Source organism: Myotis yumanensis, unplaced genomic scaffold (assembly GCF_028538775.1).
Source record: "Myotis yumanensis isolate MYYU_CA2020_CCGP unplaced genomic scaffold, mMyoYum1.0.hap1 SCAF_4, whole genome shotgun sequence".
In the NCBI taxonomy this organism is placed as follows: Eukaryota; Metazoa; Chordata; class Mammalia; order Chiroptera; family Vespertilionidae; genus Myotis; species Myotis yumanensis.
The window spans coordinates 55,022,744-55,041,140 of NW_027223755.1; the positions used below are offsets into that span (position 1 = coordinate 55,022,744).

At 39.7% G+C, this 18,397-nt stretch overlaps 1 protein-coding gene and 1 long non-coding RNA gene across 5 annotated transcripts in view; one reads left to right on the forward strand and one right to left on the reverse strand.

Moving 5' to 3' along the window:
• LOC139008777 (uncharacterized) overlaps positions 1–18,397 on the forward strand; it is a 34,967-nt gene that overhangs the window by 9,119 nt on the left and 7,451 nt on the right. The gene's annotated exons all lie outside the window — the stretch shown is intronic.
• Positions 16,871–18,397, reverse strand: part of LIX1 (limb and CNS expressed 1) — a 46,714-nt gene continuing 45,187 nt past the window's right edge. For both annotated transcript variants that reach the window (XM_070412376.1, XM_070412377.1), the window contains exon 6: positions 16,871–17,604. In XM_070412376.1, coding sequence (XP_070268477.1) covers positions 17,317–17,604 — 288 coding nt within the window. In that variant the 3' untranslated portion in view covers positions 16,871–17,316. The remainder of the gene's footprint in view (positions 17,605–18,397) is intronic.

Sequence of the window (18,397 nt, forward strand, 5' to 3'; positions counted from 1 at the left end):
GGCCTGCAAGGAGCTTCTTGTAGCGGGAATCCCAACTTGAGCCAGTTGCGTTTGCACAGGATTCAGCCACAATCTGGATGACTCAGGAAGGTAAACAAGTCTCCTCTAATAGAAAAGACAGGTTAGGAAGAGTTTTGATCCAAAGTCAACAGATCAGTGTTGAAGAGAGGTATTTAATATTCAGCACCAGTGGACTCATGCCTCTGTCTTTGGAAGAAAGACTTCAAAAATATTGAGTAAAAACCAGAAGAGCTATTTCCTGAATGTCTACTCAGGCGGCCAGAGCTCAAATTGGCACAGCTTTGCAGCCTGAGGGGTAGAGAGAAATTCTAGTGTTGCTGTATGAGCAGAGAAGAGGCCCGGAGAGCCTGGACAGCCTGGATCACCCTCAATCTAAATTGAGAAGATACAGGAGCAGGCCTGTCTCTTTGCTGGCCGGAATTCCCTGGCATTGGGAGGAGTAGTTGTGCCTTTGGCAGGTGTAGCCATCACTGGTGGCATTACCATTTTTGGCAGGACCGTCCATGCTTTTGATAGCAGCAGCCACGGAAGACATCAAACACAGAACAATAGAGCAGGAGAAGAGGAAAAGGCAGATGCCATGTTGTACAGAAACAAAGAGCCTGCAAGGACATGTGAGGTAATAACATCACAAGGACCACAACAATGTCATTCTAATTAGGTGGTTGTCTTTTATTGATTTTAGAGTGAGAGGAAAAGAGAGGGAGAGAGAGAAACATCAACTGACTGCCTCTTGCACACCCTCTACCAGGGATTGAGCCCACAACCCAGGCATATGCCCTGACCAGGAATCGCCCCTGCAACCTTTCAGTGCTTGGAGCAATGCCCAACCAACTGAGCCACACCGGCCAGGGTGGGAGGTTTAGATGAGGATTTGGGGGTGGGACCCATGATGGGATTAGTGCTCTTATAAGAAGAAGAGACACCAGAGCTTCCTCTCTTGGCCACGTGAGGACACAGCAAGAAGGTGGTCATCTACAAACTAGGAAGAGGGCTCTCACCAGGCACAGAATCTACCAGCACCTGGACTTGAGACATCCCAGCCTCCAGAACCATGAGAGAATAAATTTCCGTTTTTTAAGCCACCCTGTCTATGGTACTGTGCTATAGTAGCCCATGCAGAGGCCAGATGGCTAAGTGATTTATATAGATGTAAATGCATGCTCTGGAAACTTGGGGTTGAGTCTAGGCTTTTGCTGATTTAAAACACTGAAAATACTATAGCAATGTGTGAGCCAATTCAAGACCAGTCTTCTTACTCTAGCTTAACTGTAGGTATTAAGTATTTTCACTGATCTATTCATTTATTTATTTCATCCAATCATTATTTTGGAATATCTACTATATGCCATTAAATACTTACAATAGGTTAGGTAGGAAATCAGGTTTTTTGCTTTTTGGGGAGCTCACATTTGATAGAGGAGATATTCATGAGCCAATAACCTTGAAATATTTGCTATCTTCCAAAGCTCCATGCTTTCTCCTATCTCTCTATTTTTGCACAAAGTTTCCATTGATACCCTTTTCTTATTCCACACCTTCTACACTTTGCCTTGCAAACTCCTGCTTACTCTTCAACACAGCTCACCATCAGCTGAACTTCCTTCCTTAATCCTTCCTAGACCTGCCCATCGAATCTTCCCTGTGTCACTGGTGTAGCATGATCCTCTTACATGGTCACGTGCACAGGCTTGGCTTCCCACTGTATTTTGAGCTCCTTCCGTGAGAATAGGTTTTGTTTGTGTGCCTGTCACTGTATTATTCAATAAGTAGTTCCTTTCAGCCAGACTCCAGAGGAACGTGCTGACTTTCTTGAGCTAGTTAGCCGCTCAGGTTAAAATTCTCTTCTATTGTGCTATAATTTGTCAATATACATGAATTGCATGCCTTCCATGTTCTAAAGGACTGGAGGTACACATATGAATACGCCATGGTGGGGTTTATAGTTGGAAGGGAAATAGATCACATAAGTAGGTCACTTTAATAAAACATCATCTTGCCCTAGCCGGCTTGGCTCAGTGGATAGAGCATCGGCCTGCAGACCGAAGGGCCGCGGGTTTGATTCTGGTCAAGGGCACATGCCTGGGTTGCGGGCTCGGTTCCCAGTGGGGGGCGTGCAGGAGGCAGTCAATCAATGATTCTCTCTCATCATTGATATTTCTCTCTCTCTCTGCCTCTCCCTTTCTCTCTGAAATCAATAAAAATATATGTTTTAAAAATAAATAAATAAATAAAACATCATCTATATTAATACAGAGATATGGGGAACTCTGAGATAAGATAGGAGACTAGGAAGGAATGTGTGCATTCTTAGCTCAACCTGAGGTTTTAGTAAGTCTTCTTGGCTCTGGTAATCTTGATGAGACTATAAGATTATTTTTTAATGCTGTGATTTATCTGGCACCTGTCATGTGCCTTACATAATTCTCAAGGTCCTAAAATTAATCTGGTTAAATGAATCTTATTTAATCTGCACAAAAAACCTGAAAGGGAGATATTATTCCCAATTTGAATATTAAAAAACCGAGTCTTAAAAAATGTAACCAACTTGCCTGTGGTTATGTGCCAGTAAGTACAAGAGCTGGGGTGCAAATCTAAGTCCAGCTGACTGTGTAGGTCCTGGGTAGACTGATATGATGTCAAGATTTTATAGTGGAGAGAACATAATGGGCTTGAAGCCAAATCCCAGATCTACTTTATATTATCTGTGTGACCTTGGGTAAGTCATGGAAAACTCTCAAACCTCATTTTTTCTCACTTAAAAAACAGGGATAGGAAAGTTACCTCACTGGATAGTTGTGAGAATTAAAATATGATAATTAATTTGAAATCATGTACTTTAGCTCAATGAATATGTATTAAAAATATTTTAGTTTCCTTAGTGCTAGCCATAGACCCATGGTGCTCCTGAGTTTTTGCAAGATGTTTTCTCTCTCTTGTGTGCTGGCTTCAAAAGCACAGTTGTTAGCCAACAGCAGCTCCTGGGTCCTGGTCTTGAGAGGTTGAGGTTATAGCAGTAGCTTTGAGGACAATGTCTCCCAGAGGACAGAAGCCTGTTTTTACACTGGCTTCTACATCCTCTGAGTTCTTGAGCACAGCTGTGTAATGAATCGGAAAGGACTGAAATTATCATGTAACCCTGCTTCTCTCCACTGATGATGGGAATGGGTTGGACAGGAGACCAGCCACTCGCACAAGTCTTAGGATTCCAAGGAATTTTAACGGGCCACTAAATGTTGCTAATAATTGTCAGAGTAAGAGTCAGATGATCACATCAAATCTTCACAGGCATCTTAATGTTATTTCCTGCACAGCTTACATTTGTGCTAGAAAAGTAATAGCATGGCCCATGTACCACGACACAGCCCAGGAACGTGAGATTTGACAAGGTCATAGTTGACAACATTCCTGTTCCAAATATTATTCTCAGGTCAGCAGTATGGGAACTTGTTATAAATACAGAATCTTGGGCTCCACCCCAGACATACTAAACCGGAAACTGTATTTGTATCACTGATTTGGACCTAAACAAATGGTCCCATATAAAAGGACCATGCAGGTACTCTTAAAATCAGGAATCCAAACAAAGGCACATATGTATTTTTTTGGTAAAATGTATTCTACAAGTAAAATAAGGTTACTTGCCAATTAACTTTAAAATGTGCATTGTGGAATCTAAATTTGCCATGATTAACAAGTGTGTTATGTGGCAATTTAGTTGGGCAGGAGAATAGGTACATATAAGGATATACAAAATAGATTCATACGAGAATCTCTAACTGTGTCTAATTGGGAAAATATAAGTAGATTATAATAAAAGACAATAAACATTCATATATCATACATTTAAAATGAGCTCAATCTGAATTAATGATGTTTTATGATACTGTAGAACTAAGCTATAGATGATTATTTGATCATTCTTGCTTTTTAATCTAGTTTTCCTCCTTTATTAACCTATCATTAAATGAAATAGATTATTTGTTTTCAATTTGACCTAAATATGTCTTTTAAAATCATCTCCATCTTTATTAATATAATTAATTCCTTCAAGTGTTCAGGTAGTAGAAACTCTTTTGCAACTATATATACAAATAGTAATTTAGATAGTAAAGAGGAGGATTATATAGGTTATTGTGCAGACAGATAATGACATTTAGTTCATATGCTAGACAATATTTGCATAAAGTAAAATCTGCTGAGAAATGAACATCCTCTGCTGATAGAAAATCTCTCAGATTTTCTTATACCAGGGTTTGCTCAATTTGAACTGCTCAGGCATCAAACTGTTGACGCTCTCTAATTACTTGGGTAAATTGGAATAACTCTCCTAAATATAGAAAACACTTTTGTTTTAAGTGCTCAAGGTCTAATTAATCAGAGAAACATAGCTCATTTGTACCAGGGGAAACCAGAGAGGAGAGTGGGAGGAAATTCTCACAGTTGTCTTTGTTCCTTGGTGTTAACAGATTTAAAACTTCACCTTTACCGCAAACTGTCCCTCTACTGACAGTGAGGCGTTACAGCTGTGTGCCCTGGCTCTCCTGCCATGCCAAGTGGGTTTTGTCAAGGCTTCTGTTATGAGGATGAAGGAGCTCACTTGTTTAATGATATGTTGGTTCAAGACATCCTCAGTATAGAACCAGCACATGGGCACCATGTGAGCCTTTCTCCTTTTCGGTCCCTTTCTTCTTTCGGGCCCCACCTCTCTTTCCTTGGTAGTCAGAGGGGACATTATATGTAAGTGGGGAAGGACACACAAGGGCTGTTACAGAATATGAAACATCTGTATTACATGATTCCAAAACATAACATAATAGTGTTGTAGGAACCAAAACATAGAAACAAAAATATTCAGTGGCATAACCAAATGGATTGGTACGATGAAGAAAGGCACAGAGAAAGGGAAAGGGAACCACTAGTATGATTTGAATGGGGCGTTTACAAGCTTCAAGTGTTCCTCTGCTGCAGCCGGTTGTAAGGGAGCAGCGTTGTCCTCCAGGGGATGGGACCTGCAGAAGTTAATATGTGCATGTCTTTGTATCTTTCCTTCCTTTGGGTAGCAACAAATCCTAGTTCTAGTGTACGGCCGTGAAGGGATGTGAGGGAGACTCAGAGACTGGTTTGCGTATTTTAAGATACACTTTTCATAAACAGAGAACTAGAATATGTTTGTATGAATTTGCCATTTGGCAGATATACAGAGGCAGGGGGGTTTATTATAACATATTTATACAGCCACTTTCTACAAGGACTATGCCTTCTTCATCTTTGTATAAAGTTGCTGCTAATCTTGATTTGTTCAGCGGAATCCCACACTTTCCCTTTGCTCCTTGTATATTTTTGTGTTTAACAGTGACGATAACAGTCACTTTGTAAAAACATGCATTACTTCTATATAATTGCCTCCTATCTCTAAGCATCTCTAAACATTCCAAGGTTTTTCCTTATTTAATTGAGTAAAATTTATTAGTGCAAATCAAATAATTGAAAACAAAGAAAGTTTTTTACCTGAGTAGATTCTCAGTCAGATGACAGGTTTGCTTTTGAAATATAACACTTTTTTTTTGGTAGTGGAGCACATTTATAGGTTTGACATAGCAGAACAATAATTCTAAAGCTTAAGAACGTGGAAGGTGGTATTGTGGGACAATTGGACCACATACATTACTACATAGTAATTGGTTTTCTAATTTGGGAGAGTACTCTGGTAATGTGTATTAAGTATTTTTATGTGTTAAGGATTTTAAAATATTCAAACCCTTTGTCAAGTTAATTTCCCTTTTAGTAAAAAAAAAACAAACCCAAACAAACAGTAAAAAACATTTACTCATTTGGTTTCAGAAAAAGAGTTGAGACCACTTATAGTAAAAATCTGTCATAAAAATGTACTCAAAATAATTTTTTTTTAAAAGAGATCAGGAATACTTAGAGGAGCTGCACTTAGAGAAAATAAATCATGCTTAAAAAATATGTTCAGAGTGGTGCTACTAAAGATAATAAAAATTCCCCTGAAGAGTAAATAAACTTGTCATCTAAATATGCTGAAATACTACTCAAGATAAATTTGGGAAATATGGTAATACATATTATTAAATGACTAGAATAGAACACAGAATAATATGAACACATCTGAGAGATATGTAAATATATATTTTTTAAAGTAGTTTAATGTTTATTAAATCTTTTCCTTCCTCTAAATTTACTTTCATAAAATGTGAAGACCTTCCCAGCTTGAGAAGTTTTCAACCAGGGCTTCCTTTTGGTACCTGGAGCGTCAGATGTTGAGGTGCACATGGATTTTAATCTTGTGTCCACTGTTGCCAACCGTGAAGGAAGATTGTAAGAACTGAATTCTTCATAAACTGAAATCTGATTTGCTGTTTACCAGGACAAGATATTTTGTCTACTTTTAATTTTTTCTATTTCCTTTATTAGGGTAAAAACAAATGACAAATAGTAATAGTAAAAAACATTCTAGTAGGAAAAAATTTCAGGCTTTGCAATATATCATCAAAAGAGATTTTCATAGCCAATGAATGCCAAGGCAATACAAACACATATGAAGATGTCAACAAACATGAAAGGCTAAAACTATAATGTTGGTTTTTTTCTCCCTTGATTTTGTTTTTAATTTTTAGCTTTAAATTTTATTTCCCCTCCCACCCAATGTACATAAACTGTGATTTAAAAGACATAATGTAAAAAAAATGTTTCTCCTTCATCCCCAATCCCCACTTCTCCAACAATAGTTAGGGCATAGTCCTCCAAATTTGTTTTTTATACTTAACTAGAGGCCCAATGCATGAAATTTGTGCAAGAGTAGGCCTTCCTTCCGCCGGCTGCCAGCACTGGTTTCCCTCTGGCACCCTTCCCCCAGCTTCGTCCAAAAGGTCGTCCAGTCTAATTAGCATACTATACTGTTATTATTATAGTTTTTTTAAAATATATTTTTATTGACTTCAGAGAGGTAAGGAAAAAGAGAAACATCAATGATGAGAGAAAATCATTGATTGGCTGCCTTGCACATCCCCCACTGAGGATCTAGCTGGCAACCCGGGTATGTGCCCTGACTGCAACTTCCTGATTCATAGGTTAATACTTAATTTTTTAAAAAAACAAAAGCAAATGGATTTGCAATTTATGTATTGCTTTGAAAATTATTTCTCAATTAATCTATATTGTATCTTTTTATATCTGTACATAGAGATCTACCTTCTTTTAATGACTAGTACATAATACAGAGCAATGCCGGCTAAGAGAAATATAATGTGAGGTTCAAATATGAGTCATGTATTCAATATTATATATCCTAGTAGCCACATTAAAAAGGTAAAAAGTAATAGTTAAAATTAATTTTAATAATATATTTAACTCAATATATCTACAATGTTATCTTTTCAACCTGCACTCAAGATAAGAATTATCAGAGATATTTTACTTTTTGAAATATAAATCTTCAAAATCCAGTGTGCACTCAAGTCAGACTAGCCACAGGTCAAGTGCTCAGTAGCCACACGTGTCGAGTGGCTACCGTATTGGACAGGGCCGTGAGAGATGCATCACGAAACTAGTCTGCTACCGATGAGCATTTCAAAGTTTACTATCAGAAGCAATAAAATAAAGAACATACTTTAGTACATATCTTTGAACATTTGTAAAAATGTTCCTACAGAATGAATTTGTAGAAGTGAAACATGCTGGGTGATAGGGACAGAACATACCGAATTTTAATAGCGTGGACTCCAGAAAGGGCTGTATTGATTTACATTCTCATCAAAACAGTGTGAGAGTATCCATTTCCTCACAAACTCACCAGTGGTGGATATAGAATCCTTTATTTTTTGCCAGTCTGATTGGTGGAAATATTCTTGTTTGGTAAGGAGTGAGATTGAAAATAGAATTTCTTTTTTTTATAAATTGCCTCTTGAGCTTGAATCTTTCTCAAAACTGAAAAACCTGCCTTCATTTTCTGGGCTAATGGAAGTAAGATCAGCCCTTCATCCTGTGTGTGTAGATCCCGGAGACTATCTTTCTCTTAAGTGGAGGAGGCAAGTCCCACAATTTACATGGGACCTGCCAGAAAACCCCCTGTTCTTCAGCCTGGTGCAGGAATGAGGGCAGTCTTCAAATTTCTAGTACGATATTCCGAAATCGACATTGTTTGGCACAGACACTATTATCCTAAATTCCCCATTTTTGTAAAGGTTAACCAGAAACATAAAAGGTAACCCCTTTTTGATGCCTTTAGGATATAAGAAGCATGTTTGTTATAAAGAAAGACAGTCGGGAGCAAAATCTAGCTTTATTGGGATTCAATGTAAATGAGAAGGCCTTAATTACCACAAATTGCCTTCCATTAATTCTCACAGAACTTTAACTCTCAAGTGTGAATTAAGAGTAATTTGAATGAAATGAATCGAAAGTGACTATAAACAACAAATGAGAGGACACTGAAGACTGAATTCCTCGCTCCTTGCTCCTAGGTTGAAAAGGAAAAATGAGAGGGAGTTAGAGTGGGAGGGGCTGAAGCAAGTGGCTGTTTGCTATTGGGTATGATTAGTCCTCTGTGGACTTGCTCCCACCTTTCCCAGAGTCCTTTCCTTAACCCAGTTTCTTCTTTAACTCTGGCATTTCCCTCTTCTAGCTATAGGACAAATTGAAACTGCCTTTAGAAATGGACAGTTTGTGTGTGTGTGTGTGTTTTTTTAGACCTTTTATCTGAGAGCCTGTAAATCCTACTGTCAACGTGTATGACACCTGCAGCACCTGGGACGAAGTTGCCCAGGTGGCCAGATGCAGTCTGTTGAAGCCTCTTCTCAGCTGAGTGAGAGGGGAGCCCATAGGGCTTTTCAAAGAACTGGTGACTGGGACACGGGCACCCTGTCCTTGGATTTCTGTGAAACAAAAAGTATGTAAAACATGACGCCAATACGACTGCTCTGGAAGGAGACTTGTCTTCATTGAGTTTGCTGCTTTAATGGACCCAGTCTTTATCAAACATTTATGTGAGTCATCATTTCAGAGAAAATGTTTCAGACTCTAAGAGAATTGAAATACCCTCCCCCATTTATTGGATTTATTTGTTTAGACGGCCTTGTGACCAAAAAACATTTTTAAAAATCTAAGTAGCCACAATAACTAGATAAATAATCCTTTGAGAACAGATTAATGGAAAGGGTAAAATAGCTTCTACTTTTTAGTTTTAATTTATTATGGTTTCAGGTTGACTTTTCAATTCTCCTGTTATTTCATTGGGTCACCTGTGTTTTCAATATTTCCCTATGAATTTTGCACTAACTACGGCCTATTTACTCTCAAACAGCATCTAACAAATCACTACATGGAAACATGAAAATAGCTGGGAGATACACAATAGATTGACTCAGAATAAGTTCTTTCCAAAATCATTCTGTGACTGCCTGCTTCATGGCTCATGGACCAGAGTGGAACATGGTTAGGTGTGTAAGTCACTCAGTCATAAGGAAGGATAAATAAACTATCCAGGCTATTGAACTGCCCAGTTTTGCCACAACCCTCTTCAATTGTTGGGATCAAGTGTTTTCTTTTCTATCAAGGGGCATTAGCAGCCACTGATAATGAAAGCCAGGGCCCACCAGAAATCGACTGGAGGAATTTCCTGACTCACTTTCACAGCAACAATTCATCAGCACGGAAGATCTATGAAGTGTGACTGCAGAGTAATGCAGGCGATTAGGCTTCTCCGCACAGGGAGCTCTTACATCCTCAATAGTGACAAAATTTGTCCTCTGAGGGTAGATTTGATTTTTGGAAATGGTACCATGCATGCATAGTGGACATCTGGTGTGTGTTTTTTTTCTACCCAAAGATCTTTTCCCCAACTAATGGTTGGGGAGACTGCATTTCTTCTATTGTTCATTCTGTTTCTGAAGGCCCTGAAGGAGAAATCGTTTTAAAAATGTCTTGGAAAATGATCATGTTTTCCCCATTTGGGCAACGGAACCCGTATTTACCTCAGATGACTACTACCCCCCAGGTCTAAGTTTTTTGGGTGGACTGACTTGACCACCACTTAATTCTAGAATTTGAGTCTTGGGATCCAGAATGGTTAGATCAAGTCCTGGTTTGTGATTCTAGATCCAGATGTACTTGGAAAAAAAATTATCCCAGATTTGAACTGTTGGGAAGAGAATTTCTCATTCTGCTGTGATGTAAGCATGAAACTGCTGGCCACCATCTTGCTGCTCCGAGGGGAGGGCCTGCCTAAAAATGGACTCAACGCAAAAGCAAGCAGATTTGAGAAACAAGTCACGATGCACATGTATGTGCACATATGTATACATCTGCAGGATGAGAGAGAGCAACTCCTGGTGTGTGCTTTTGGACCCAGATGTACGTGGAGCAAAAGCTATCCTGGGACTCTTTTGTGTCATGAGTAAATAAACTCCCTTTAGCCTAGCAAGTTTGATTTGCGTGTCTACCTTACAACCAAGTGAGTCCCAATGAATCCTGTAGGACAGAGCCAGGTCTGGTGAATGAATTAACTCACCATGCAAGGAGTAAGAAGCCCCAAGACACTGATGACAAATTTCTAACCAAGAAACATTCATTGAGTGCAGGCTAAGGATTAGGCCTTATAGTCGAGGTGCTGAAATAAACCAGTCGGTTCAGGATCGCAAGGTGCTCTCAGCCACAAAAGAGAGATGGCTTTTCTTTCTTTGTTCACACAGAATCAGGGGGCCATTCCCAAGGAAGAGCTTGTGACAGGAATGTCTTGGGCAAAAACGGCACTCCTCAGCATTGTCAGAGCGCGACGTTAGTTTCCCAAAGTGCCTAGTTTATTTTTTTAGTTTTGTTATTTTTTAAAAAATATACTTTATTGATTTTTTACAGAGAGGAAGGGAGAGGGACAGAGAGTTAGAAACATCAATGAGAGAGAAACATCAACCAGCTGCCTCCTGCACACTCCCCACTGGGGATGTGCCCGCAACCAAGGCACATGCCCTTGACCGGAATCGAACCCGGGACCCTGGAGTCTTCACGCCGATGCTCTATCCACTGAGCCAAACCGGTTAGGACTAGTTTTGTTATTTTTTAAAAATATTTTTTATTGATTTCTGTGAGGAAGGAAGAGGGAGAGAGAGATAGAAACATCAATGATGAGAGAGAGTCATTGATCGGCCGCATGCCCTTCACTGGGGGGTCGAGCCCGCAACCCAGGCATGTGCCCTGACTGGGAATCGAACTGTGACCTCCCGGTTCATAGGATGATGCTCAACCACTGAGTCACACCAGCTGGGTGAATAGTTTTTTAAGACAACAATTATTTGAGGTTATGAATTCTGTGTTTTTAAAAATAAAATTCTATTTTCCCTCTGTGGCCATACCTCCTATGAAACATAAGAACATAGAAAAATCTGTGTAGGGGAGCAAGGACAAGATGGTTAGCACATAATACATAAGTGTGTTTCAGAGTTGGGAAGGACTCCGGACGGGTGAGACCTTACATTAGAGTGGGAGGGGCAGTGAGAGGGGGGAAACTTAACTCTGTCACCAGTTCTCAATCTAATTTTCCTAGCAGCATTTCTATCACTTGAGGTTCCTCCTTTTGCAGTATTTTTGGTCTGTTCTTATAGGATGAAAAGTTCTGAATGATCTAATGGGATTTTTCTCTGCAATGAGTAAATTGAGATTTCTTTGGTTGCTAGGTGTGTGACCCGCTCAGGGGAAGAATAAGCAAATTGCAGGGCATTTGGGCCAGCAGCTTTCACCATCCCCTTATGAGCCTCCTGCTCTTACCTTCTCCTGCGTCTCTGCTTGTCTCTGCATCTGCTATCTGAACCCCTTAGCTTCCTCTCTACCACCCTGCTAGCTTCAGGTTCCTACTACCTTATCCCTTCAGCCTGCACAGACACAGCATTCATGAACTTGACTCTTCTAGGTTCAGCTCCCAGCTTGAACTGGAAAATTCCTCCCATGTTGCTCGTTCACATTCCTAAGAGGAACAGACTGATCAGGCCAGTGTGTGATTTCAAGCCAGATTACCCAGAACTGGCGAGCTCTGGGGCAGCTGTGACCAGGATGGGGTTGTGTCATGTGGAGCCAAATGAGAACACGGAAGAAGCAGGAAGACCGGGGTATGGGTGAGCGAGGCCAGTTCCACGGCCAGCTTGACAACCAGCCTGCTCCATGTGCCCGTCTCTCCCCATAGAGCCTGGTGGAAACAGACTACAGAGAGCTTAGTAGCGGTCATTTGTAGGTCACGTGAATGTTCCTATCTCCAGTGATAACAACTCTTAGAAGTTTTCAAAGATTTGTAGTAAAGGCATAAAAAAAAGTCACCTCTTCTTTAGTAAGTCAGAAAGTAAAAGAAACCGTGATCAGAAGAAGCAACAAGTGATGGCAGTGGGTAATCTATGAGGGACAAAGAGAAACAAAGGGACTCTCCGGAGAAGCAGTTTGAGACAGAAGATGCCGCCAGGGAGGTCTTTCAATACTGTGCCCTAGACCAGTGATGGCGAACCTATGACACGCGTGTCAGAGGTGACACACAAACTCATTTTTTTGGTTGACGTTTCTTTGTTAAATAGCATTTAAATATATAAAATATCAAAAATGTAAGTCTTTGTTTTACTATGGTTGCAAATATCAAAAAAATTCTACATGTGACACGGCACCAGAGTTAAGTTAGGGTTTTTCAAAATGCTGACACGCCGAGCTCAAAAGGTTCGCCATCACTGCCCTAGACCCACAGCTGCCCCTTGTTCTACCCTCCTCTGCTCAGTCACAACCTGGACCTGGGTTAGGTCCCCTAGATCAATACTTTAGGTACCTTCTTGCTCCAGGGGCACATAGAGCAGGCTGGTTGTCAAGCTGGCCGTGGAACCGTTCTCGCTCACCCATACCCCTGTCTTCCTGCTTCTTCCATGTTCTCATTTGGCTCCACATGACACAACCCCATCCTGGGAAATTGGCCACCATTTATGACCTTGTTCCTGTATAAAAATGCCTCCTCAGGGGTGAACAACCCATTGGCTCACAAATGGACTTGTGGAGCATAATTGCTGCTCAAATGGGGAGCTGCCTACAAATAGAAACCTGGGACTTTCCCTTGGGAACCAATAGTTACCAGAGAATCAGCAACTCTCAGAAGGAAGCTTCCGCTCCCCTTTCCCACAACCTACTTTGTTCCCAGGAAGAGAGGCTCCCAGGATTTAATAAGGTTGAAAAAGTGGCCGTAGCCATGAGCTAATAGATGTTTTCATAGTTTCCTATAAGGGATTAAAAATAATTCCAAATATGGGGGCCAAAGTGATAAAAGAGTGGGAGCTGCTCTTTGGGGAGAGAAAAGGCAGCCATGTCTCCGCCCTTCTGCTTCTTCCTAGCTTCTAGGAGAGAGTCAACCTTCCCCTCTCCTGGACTCCTTTCTGTGACCACTTCCCCAAGAGCCTAGTTATGTCAGAAGGGTGGGGTGGTGCTGGCTAGTGAGGAATGTGCTAGGTAGCTTTAGGCCAAAAGAGCTCAAATTTAAATATGATCAGAAACACCTGGTGAGGTGGTAAATAATCCAGACCCTCCCCTGGAATTTGGTCAGCAGGTCTGGAGTGTGTGCCCAGGAACTTGTACTTTTAAACTTGTACCCTGATTCTGGTGCAGTTAGTTCATGTATCATATTTGAGAAAGAAAGCTGGGCCCTGGGGAAGAATTTGGTTCACCTGCAAAAATAAAGTGTATGTGTGCGTGCGCGCAGTTGCCCTGCTTTAGTTCTGGGCTCCAGGAGAGTCTCTTAACCAAGCAAAAGGAGTTGCTCTCACCTGGCTCAGAAGGGCCCAACGTTTGAGTTTGGGCCACGGCCAAGTAAGTAATAGCTCCCACTAGCGAGGCCACCGGCCTCCGCGCCAGCACTTCCTGGGTAGAGCGATGGTTCTCAACGTTACTGCACATTAGAACTCCCTGGGGAGCTTTAAAAAATACTGATGCCTGGGCCCCCCTTCCAGAGAGTCTGGTTTCATTGGACTGGGTACGGTCTGGACATTTAGGATTTTTTAAAAGCTCCTTGGGTATTTCTAACGTGCAGCTAAAGATGAGAACCACTGTGGTAGGGAAAATGACTTTTGCTTTCCTAGAGCCCTGGCTAAAAACAGTCTTATATTGCCTCTTTAACATGATGGACACCATGGAAGAATTCTTGATATTTGCATTTCTGCAAGGCAAAAAAAAAAAAAAAACATCAACAATATGTAAAAGGAAAAAAAACCCACACAAAACAATATGTAAAAGGTAATATTTTGAATTGTGGTTACCTAAGAACATAGTCAAGGATAATGAAAATATTCTTAGTATGACTTCCTTTGTCCTTTAGCAAGAAAGGCAGAGTATGGTATAAGTCATAAATCTCTAAAGTATTTCAGAGATAAAGTCACTTGCAACACTTGTAGGCTTGAAAAGCTTTCCCTAAAGAAATTGGAAAGTGTTAAACCTTTATGCCTTCTTTCTCTTTTTCCTGAGACCTGGCTGATCAGATTCATAGTTGATGTAGATACAATATTTCAAGAATATCTATTGCTAGAAATAGGTGAATGAATTCAACAGCAAATGCTATCAGTGGATTATAGCTTTTAAACAAATGGCCATCTGAGTTCTGATCACTAGAGGAACAATGACTTTATTAAATCTGTTATATTCTGATACACTCACACTAGCAACTAGTTTAAGCTATGTTTGTTATTTTTTTTGTAACAATTGGGTGTATTTGGATTTTGTGAAAATTAAACGTATCTTTTGTCTAAATACAGTGCAATTTTATATTTAAGGATGATGGCATTTATCTTAGAAATAGGCTCCTTGGGGCTATGTCTGAGCTAGGTTAGATTTTTGCTGAAAAGTTTATGAGACTGTGAGCATGTGTTCAAATTGGGGCTTCTTGGAAAGAGAAATTCATGGAAATTTGGGGAGGTTCACATACTCTCTGAAACTATTTGTCTAATTTTAAATGTATACACTTAGTTCCGTTTCTTTTAGGAGAAGGTCCATACTTTTATCAGACTTTCAAAGGGTTTATAACCACAAAAGGTTAGGACCCAGAGCTCCATGCACTTAAACTGAGCACCCTTCACTCTGATCCCCTTCAATGCAGTGTGCTATTGATAACAGGATGTAGACAAGGAAAAATAATATTACATGTTGCTCTTCAGCCCTGCTCTTCTCTGGGCCAGGGTTATAGATGTTTCTGTGAGGTACTGACAGCCATATGTCTTAGCTCAAGTTGATTTGCTATAAATGAGCATTGGAGGGACCAGCGGTGGCAGGGAATCTAAGTTTTGTTTCTTTTGCTGTAGCTTCCATGCCATTCCAGGAAGAGTGGGCAGTTTTGATCAGCCCAGAAAAACCGATAGTGGGTGCCGTTTTCTGATTACAGGCAGAAAGTAAATTTGATATTTTCCCAGCTGATTCCTGTTCCTGCATCTAATTAGATAGTGTCAGCTTGAGGGGGTCATTGTCAAAGGCTGCAAATGCAGTAAAGGTGGACCTTCCTTTAATTACACTCAACATTGAAATTGTGGCTTTTCTCAAATAATAGAGTGATGACTTGATAAAAAAAAATTACTTTAGATAGAAAGTTTCCTCAAAATATATTCAGCGAACAAATACTAACTCTAATTCCTTTTTGGGAATATAAGGAAATAAAGTTTCCTTCTAGGTGAGTGACATTTAGCCTCATTATGGGGAGGAATGCAATTTTTGTTAAAACAATAATTTTTAAATAAAACTTATATAATATTATATATTCTCATCTTTTCAAAACATTAATGTAGGGCAGTTATGTTGGTAAATTTTCCCCTGGTGTGGGAAATGTAATATGTGAAGTTAACTTTTTATTATTATGGCTAATTCCAAAATATATTACCAGCATACAGTAGTTTTCATGGGGATTTAAGGAGTGCTAAATACTTTTGTACATTTTAGATATAAGGCTAAAGTATCATATTTTTGTAAGCTTAAAGTAATAATAATAGTTTTAGCTTTCAGGAAAGTTAGTTTGCACTTGCCTAAATAAGAAGTGAAAGAAATTTTATTTAAGATTGAAAAAATAGTTTTCTTTCATTTGAATTATTGGACTCAATGCAAGATAATCCTTTTCATGTCATAGATATGGAAATACCTACATGTTTAAAATTGTCACTACTGCCATTTTTAAATTTGAGTGACCATCTAAAATTTAGTGTGTATTCGCTTTTGGTTTTCTCATCAGTTGTTTGACCCAAGCCCTTTTCAAAGAGAAGTGGCAATGTCTCATCCTTCTTTAAATAAGATTCCAGTCACTCAAACTTAAAAATGACAATAAATTAAGCTACTCGTGGCTTATGTTCTTGAACAACAAAGGCAGCTAAAGATTACTTCTCTCTAATGCATGAGAAACTAATCAAAGCAAACATCATTAACTGCTAATGATTTCTTCAAAATGTTTCAACTTTTAAAATCCCAATAACTTTCTCCATTATAGATATATGACTGTGGTGGCAAAAATAAAAACAAATCAATTCAAGTTATCTATTTGCAAATTATAAATGAACATGACTGATTATAGAATTTCTAAAAATTGAATATTAATTCTTGAGGAATTCTTCTTGAGGGTTCTATTGTAAGTGATATTTATCCCCATATGGAAGAGTGTGGATTTAACAAAAGTTATCACAAGAGCATTTTAAACCACATTAATTTTTTTGGTAGTTTCATACTATTACCATTTCAAGATCTTTGATAGTGGGATGTCCAGATAAAATCCCCCCTGTGGTTTTGGATTACAGCCTGTAGAGTGTATGCTCTTTTAGCTTACAAAGTTTAGAAAGAAATCCTGAAATTTGAATTTTTTTTTAAACAATCCATATTTTTATTTCATTCCAATCCATGTTTTTTATTTAATGAAAATTTCTATCATGCTTTCCCCCCTAGTCCTCACTGATGTTCTTTGGGGGGATGCTACCCTGACCCATTCTTTGAAACAACATATATAATCTAGCAAGTCACATGTCAACCAGCCCTTAGGTTGGAGCAAGCCCTCGCAAATATTTTTCAAACTACCTGTCTCCATTCTTTCCTTCTGAGGTAGAACTATTGTGAGTGTGATGAAAAACACTGCCTCCTAAAAGGGCCTGACTGCTCTCAGATTCTGTGAATGGAATGGGTGGAGAGGATTAGTACAGCCTTCAGGATTAGCTATAGGGGCTAAAGCCTCTGTAAACCTCCTTCAATCAGCTTCCTGATGTTAGAGTCTGGCCTCTGCCTGCCTCTGGTACTTGGACCCTGGCCTTGCTAGTGATAGCCACAGAGGGCTGTGAGGCTCAGCTGGTCATCACTGGGTGAGGAAGTGTCAGGATCGCTGTAGATCTGAGTCAGAGCTAAACTCAGGATTTCTTTCTTCTCTTTGTAAAACCGTAGTTCTTGTCCTGCTTTCCTGGCTTCCTCCAACTCCCTCAGAGCCATTCGTAGCTCTTGAGACAGAATTCCTGGCGACTCCCGCTCCTTCATGATCCAGTCCAGGGCCATGTGGCTGCGCATCTTTTCATCCAGCGAATACTGGGAATAGTAGGAAATAACTTCCTGGGGGCCAAGAGACAAGGTCCTGAGTGTCAGTAAAGAGCACCAAAGGCACCTGTGTTCATGGCCTCCCGACGCCTCTTTTCCTCTGCCTCCACCCCTCCTCCACATCCAATCACTAGGCCTCTTTGATGTTCACAAACTGAAGCCAAGTCCCATGACATACTTCTTACAGAAAATGAAGGACTAAGCTGGTACAGCAAAGCAAAGTTACTCCAGGTTGAGTCAAAACACTAACACCAGGAAGACTCAATAATATTCACAAAATAGAGGTCTGACCTCGATAGAAAATGTGTTGTTAGCATAAGGAAGATGACAGTCTAAATCTCTCACAGAAACGACGGTAATAGCTTTTAAAATGTATTATGGAATATAGGCATTCTCATTATTGATATAATGGTACCTTCATGTACATGGTCTCTTCTGTAAACAACTAAAAATTAGTCACTAACTGTCAATTCTCGTGTGAAAAATTTGCCAATGCATTGTAACATCATGTATAGGTTTGATGGAGACACTTTAAGAAGATCTTGTGGAGTGGATGCATTGCTTATTTTTATTTTCAGGAACATATGGTATTTATTTATGACCTTAACAAATTAAAAACAATCATGGAAAAGTGTTTATAACGAACCCCGGATATTTCAAAGGCCTTTTGTAAAATCAAAGGAAAAGGAAAAATAACCAAAGCCATTGTCAGCTACTCATTTCTTTTCCATCCTTGACATTTTGAAAGCCAGGCTTTCTACGCAAAGAACAACTAAAAGCTCCTGGGGCCGCAGTGCATGGTAATGCT